Source organism: Malurus melanocephalus, unplaced genomic scaffold (genome assembly GCF_030028575.1).
Source record: "Malurus melanocephalus ecotype Western Australia unplaced genomic scaffold, MMel_1.1 scaffold_477, whole genome shotgun sequence".
NCBI lineage: Eukaryota > Metazoa > Chordata > Aves > Passeriformes > Maluridae > Malurus > Malurus melanocephalus.
Window position 1 is genome coordinate 501,549 of NW_026623709.1, and position 6,686 is coordinate 508,234.

The following is a 6,686-nucleotide window of genomic DNA, read 5'->3' on the forward strand; positions in this document are numbered from 1 at the left end:
CAAAAAACCAAACAAACCAACAAAAAAAAACAACCCAAATGTTGAGTTTGTGACCCAGAACACAAAGCAAAAGCAGTTCAGTGGTGGGGTAGGGGCCATATCCCCAGACAACATAAATCAGCACCAGTCCAATGTTTGCTGGTCTGCACCAGCTGTGCCCTGAGCCCTGGGGAGCAACATTTCCTTCTCACATYGTGTGATCCATAAAAGCATCCTCATGCCAGGGAATGGGGCATGGAGCAGGGGCTAAAAACAAAGCCATTTTACCTCCAAATCTCTCTGCAGCTCAGCCAGCCTGAGTGAGGCTGCAGGGAGAGCCAGACATCAGAGGGAAAATGGTTTGAAGAGTGATTGTGAAGGTAAATCTGGAAGGGAGGACTTTAAAAAGYGATGGAAATGTGTCTGATGGGCAAAATCTGACAGCATTTGCATGAACACATATACTTACTTGTGTTTGTGCCTGTGAACARCCTGACAAAAAATTGTAAGAGTCAGAGCTCTGGATGTGTCTGGAGGCTCAGGTCAGGGTGAACCTGTTCTGCCTCCACCTGATTTAATCTGTGTTTTCTCTTTGGAGACTCTGAGTTTTCATGTCTCAGTGGGGATGAGCATCTAATTCTGCTCTCCTTGAAGCTGGCCATCCTTTCCTACACCCTGGTCCACATAATCCCTTCCAAATCATCAGCACAAGAGTCTTTATTGGCTCAGGGGAAACGTGGAGAAGGATCTGTACCACAAAACTCACGATTTTGTGGCAGAGGAGCCCATTTCAGACTGTGAAGCCTGTCACACCCTTGGAACCTGCTCTGAACACCTGCCCTGGCTCTTCATTTGCTCCATTTTGGTACAAATTACAAACCAGCACAGCTGACAACGCCCTGTGCTGACTTTCTCCACCAACCTCTAGATTGTTGCTCCTTGTTGCTTTTCCAGTGTCCCACTATTGACTCTGCTTTCAAATCTCAAGCTCATTCCCTTCATGCTTGGAGTTTTCCTCTTGCTCTGTTTTCCTTCTGCTCTCCTCTCTTTACCCACCCTTGGTATCCTTTGAGCAGTCTCTCCTTTACCGCCAGCAAAAAATTCCCCCACAACCTCAAACCAAACCTTTCTCACCATGTCCCCCGCCCCACCACGTACCTTGGTGGCCAGCAGCCTCGTCAGGTAGATCTCAGAAACCATCTTGCTGCCCCGGTCCCCCTCTTTCTGGTCCCCGTGCTCGTGGTTTTTCACCAGGTGCCACATTTTGACGCCGCTCTCCAGGTCGGGGGTGATCATGGGGGTGCGGGAGCGRAGGCTGTCGGGGCTGCCCGTGTAGCGGATCATGTTTTCTGCAGAAAATAATAATAAAAAAAATCATTCTGTTTCCTGGTGTTTCCACGTGTCTCAGGAGCTCTCAGGATTGGGATTTTCAGGAAATATGCTCGTGTCGTGCCATCAAATGCGTTTCTTGAATCGTTTTGTGTGATTGGCTCAACAAAGGCGAACGATGTCAATATTTACATTATTAAATTAAATGAGGTTCAAATGCTGATTTTGAGCTGTCCATACTCCTGACTTCTTACCATGTTCTCTGGCAAGTGGCACTGYCAGGGTCAGACACTGCCCAGGACTGGTTCAGGGGGTAGCACCAGTTCCTCATGGGACTGGTTTTTCTCATATTTTTATCCATCCTCTGCCATGCTGCTTGACATAAAAATATTGATRTCTCTAATGTGCTCTCTTATCTAGTTCCTCATCCCCAGATTTAGAAGGAACTGCCTACCTTTCCTTAGCATCAAAGCAAACAAGCAACTCCTGCCGGGCCATCCTCCTCAGTCCCTGCTCCAAAAATCTTGTTTTGACAGAAAAAAGCTGAGTAGGCCCACAAAAATTTCTTCTCCAAGAATACTTTCAGACTTCACATTTTACCTCTCTTTGCCTGTGAGTGATGACACAAGGCATTCCCCTCTCCCTGACCTTCCAGCAATGTTGCCTTTTCCAGCCATAATTATCAGAAGTGTTGCACCTTTCTGTAGCAAGATCTGAATCAGCCTCATTAATGCATTACCAATCTCTACATATTAATTATCAGATGGAATATCCTTTTTCTCTCTGGATGCTGTTTTCTTAATTGCAATTAACAATCACTTTTGACCCACCACATCTYCTCCTCCCCCTGCCTCCTTCCCCGTTCCCTCCTCCTGAAAAATCAAATGGCAGAAGAATTAAAGAAATCCAACAGAAATTAACCCCCCTCAAGTCTTCCTTTCCAAAGGTCACTGTGTCTTTCAGTAATTGCAACAACATGGCAAAGAGGATGAATATTAATAAGGCCTCATGGATCATTTATGTCCTTGGAGAAAGTAGAAGGGGGCACCTCTGGACATTGAGTAACTGCACTTTCCCTTAAGATAAAGGGAGCGAGAAGGATCGGAGATGCTTTCATAAATTAAAAATATTAATAAAATTATATGACAGCAGCACTCAGATTGCAGGGGGGGTGCAGCACTCTGGTTGTACATTCAGGGATGTCCAGCACCATCTCAGTGAGACAATTTCAGGGCAGGGGAGGGAGGTGTGGGAGGGAGTGGGTGAGGCTCAGGAGGTCCCTGCTGGGTTTTGCAGAGGGGTTTTCTCCTGGTCTCCCTTCCAGAGCTGTGTCACTCTCAGCTGTCTCATGGTCATGGTGGGRACAGCAATCCACCGCCCTGAGATCTGCTGATAAAGATCTCAAACTCTCAGGGTGACATTTGGTGATCCAAGAAGCAGGCAGCTAATTATCCTTTCATTAACCAGGGAGGAGAATTTCCCAAAAGCAACCCAACCACTTGGACCAGCCTTGAACCAGAAGTTTCAGATGTATAAATCCTTTGCTTCAGTCTCATTTCATCAGATACTCATCTGCCCATCAGTGTCCCTGCTGGTGCTGAGAGTCCTGTGCCCACTGTGACATTTGGGATCTCTTCCCAGTGCCCTCCCAGTCCATCCCAGTCCATCCCAGCACACAAACCCTTACCATATTTGCTGGCTGACGTCCGGGACACCGTGGAGTTATTAACTGCGTTGTAGGCAGTGACTTGCTTGGAGACCAAAGCGACCACAGATCCATCTGGGACCTGCAGAAAAAAAAAAAAAAAAAGGGTTTGGTCAAGAAACTCTTGAAAAGAGGCTGAGGATCATGGCCAGGGCAGCAGGAGCTGCAAATCACTGCCACTGCAGGCAGGGCAGCAGTTCAGCCTCAAAGCTTCAATTTCTTTCCTTGCTGAGTTGGTCTAGTGATGAAAAGGGACAAAATCTGCTGTTACACAGCCAGAATCATGCACTTGGACAAAGGGACAATTGGTGACAAATTCTGCTCCATTCAGGCCCTGATTCAAAGCCCAGTGACGACAATGTGAGTCACAGAGTCATTGGGGTGGGAAAAGGCCTTTAGGATCATRGAGTTCAACCATTAACTCAGCAGCACCGTGTTCACCACTAAACCACGTCCYCAAGGGCCACATCCAGAGGCCCTTTAAACACTTCCAGGGGTGGTTTTTGCATTAACCTCAGTAAATCTGACAATGGGCTCATCCCAGGGAAGCTCTTAGGCAGAACAGGAGCATGAGAATAATAAAACCATCTGAGCTACATCAAACAGGCTCGGCTGTCCTGTTAGGATAATAAAACCGATGTGAAAGTTCCTTCCTCCTGGATTGCAGGTGAGATCTGGGTGCCTGGTTCAAAAATTACTGTCTGCATTTTCCACTTTGATCCCGTCAGCCTGTCACCCTTCCATGTGRCAAATGGACTGAGGTGACTGAAGCCACAACTTTTTTTCTCTTTGTGGGTCTCAGATGTGGAAAAGCAGAAGGTTTGGAGTGGCAGGATGTCATGGGGCAATGTTTTGGGGGACCACAGGGCTTTTTCAAAGGAGCCAGACTTCCCATTTCTACAGTGAGGCAAATCACGTGGGTCTCCTATCAGAAATGTTAACAAGCCCGTGGCTCAAAAGAGCCATATCAGGAACATCTGTGATAAATAAGACATCATAAAAAGGAGATGGGTAAAAAAAGCCCCTGCTAACGACATCTAACTCATGTCTGTGTAATAATAATAATAATAATTAGCACTTGCATGGAGTTTTTCATCTTCAAAGCACTGCAGAGGCTAATTAAATAGCCCCTCAGCTATCACGGAAGGCAATTATTGGCTCTTTGTAGTTTTAGMCCCGTGCCACAGATGGGGAAACTGAGGCAAAGAGAATCTCAGTGTCTGTCCCAGCATGCTCCGTGTCAGCCTCCAGGACAACCAGGAAAATGATGTGTCCTGAGGACTTGGCCCAGCTCATCATACAGCTGGGAGCTTGTTTGCCTGAAGCAAAAAAAATACAGAAAAAAGCACAGAGAGGAAAGAAAATTATGCCTGGTTTGTTGATGAAATAAAGTAGGAAATGTCCTTGCTCTGTCTGGAAAAAAAAAAAAAAAAATCAGCCAGCAATGCTTCAGTCAGTCTGAAGCAAGAAGTTTTGTTCCCTTTTCAAAGTATTGCTTGCTGTCTCCTCAGCTCAGCTCTTAAATGAAAAGAAAATAATCTTGTTATGAAACAGAGATTGCTGAGGTGTGATGGAGGAAATGACAAAATCATCAGCATCGGATTAAACTTAATGAGGTCCTTTTTGTTGTTTTTTTTCCAAGGGAGAAGCTTTTGACCAAAACTCCATTTTTTCCATTAAATCTGCCACTTGTGTAAGATATTTTCATACATCTTTATCCTTCCCTTATGGATTTCCAGGTCATGCAGAGATGAAGGGAAGCAGAGGAGGTCACCTGGACCAGGACAGGGATTGGAAACAAGGATTTCTTGCACTGACAACTCCACTGCCCCGTGGTCTCCATGCTGCCTTTCCACCTCCTTTTTTCCAATCACTGAGCCTCCTTCTGTCCATTTTTCTCTCTTCCATCCTTCTGAACTCTGCTTGCACTAAAAGACCACGGATTCATTGGAAAAAGAGGCATGGAAGGTTTTGGATTTGTTTATCTACGTGAGAAATGTTAACTCATGTTGTCCTCATCTCCTCTTCATCTTCACTCACCTGGGATGTCCTTTGCGACAGAAAGAAGATTTTTTTTCTACTCTTGGCTTCATCTCTAGTTTGGGCAGGATAATTGGGACAAGGACAGTGGGACAGGAGGGACGGGCTCATYGTGGGGTTTCTGCCCAGTTATCGCCCACTCAATCACACTTTACCTCTGCAGCTTAGAATTTAAAAAAACACAGAATTATTAGAGTTGGAAAAGACCTTTAAGCTCATCAAGCCAAACTCTTCACAGCACTGCCAAGGCCACCACTAACCCATGTCCCCAAGTGCCACATCTGCATATTTTTTGAACGCTTCCAGGAGTGCTGATTCCACCACTCCCCTAGGCAAGAGAATTTATATTTTGCTTTTTATTTTACCAGAAAGAAGATCTAACTCCCGCCCACCCTCTCCCACAGTTACCTGGTAGTGTGCCAGCGTGTTGAGCCTCTTCCAGTCGTTCTCTATCTTGGTGGTGATGTCCTCATCCTGAAGGATCATCCTCGCCCCGCTGGCCTGCCGCCACTCTGCAAGGACAACGGGACAAATGACAAAGGGACAGAGCCCTGGCAATCCCAGAATCCACATCACCTCTACTCTCTGATTACTCTCAGTGCTTAACTTTTCATTTACTCACAGCTCTGCCCCTGCCCCAACACGGCTGCTCCCCACGCCAGCCTGCTCTTGCCTGTTTTTGCCACCCCCATGGAGCAAATGTCACCATGTCAGGGAGAGAAATCCTGGTTCTCTCTCCTCTGGCAGCACAGACAGAGCCTTCAGCAACACCTGAGATTCCTGTCCCTGCCAGGACCTAGCCCAGGGAGGGCAGTGTCAGGATGGACACAGCACCAGAACCTCTCCTGGGCTCAGTTCATGCCCATTGGTGCTCCCAAAATGCTTCTTGCATCTCAAATCCAGCAGTGGTGGAGCCCTTAGGAACAGGCTCCATAGTGATGTCTACAGATTTTTGTTTTTTATGTATTTTTCATACATTCRTGGCTCTGTAAATTACTCTTACATAGTTATATAGCTCCCAGTATTTTTCCTACCCTTCTCTTAGATTTTAGAATAACAAGCTGACCCTTTTAACCCCTTCATTCCTGAAATACTGTTTAGTCTTATTTTCAAGAAGAAAATAAGAATATTTCTTCTACAAGAACATTTTGTTTTCCAATCAGAATCAGAGAAGACAGAACAAGAAATGGGGCAAAGAAGCCCTGGACCAACTCCAACGAGGAGAAAAAATTACCTAACCAACTGCTCTTCTAACTGGCCAATGTTTGTTAGATATGATAATTTGTTTCTGCCACTTCTCCAGCCTCTATCCTGGGATGAMGGATTCCTGCAGCATTGGAGCAGCGCATCACTTCTCAGGGTAATATTTCTTGGCTAAAATCTTGAAGGATTTTTCCACAGAATCACAAAGGTCAGAAAAGATTTCTAAGATCACGGAATCTTGAGGAGGATTGCCATGAAAACATAACTATGGCCAAAAGGAGAGAAATGCTCTGTTGGGGAAAGCTGTGTCTTCATCACAGGCACAGGAAAAATTACCTAACCAACTGGTCTTCTAATTGGCCTAACAATAACATTTTTTTTTTGCTAAAATCTCAGAGGATTCCCCACAGAATCATTAAAGTTGGAAAGA

General features: G+C 45.6%; 1 protein-coding gene across 1 annotated transcript in view; it reads right to left on the reverse strand.

The window, feature by feature from the left end:
* Window positions 1-6,686, reverse strand: part of LOC130582287 (plexin-A4) — a gene marked incomplete at its 5' end in the record, with an annotated part of 55,084 nt that overhangs the window by 19,430 nt on the left and 28,968 nt on the right. The window contains 3 exons of the mRNA XM_057380901.1: window positions 1,138-1,328; window positions 2,996-3,095; window positions 5,462-5,565. Coding sequence (XP_057236884.1) covers window positions 1,138-1,328; window positions 2,996-3,095; window positions 5,462-5,565 — 395 coding nt within the window. The remainder of the gene's footprint in view (window positions 1-1,137; window positions 1,329-2,995; window positions 3,096-5,461; window positions 5,566-6,686) is intronic.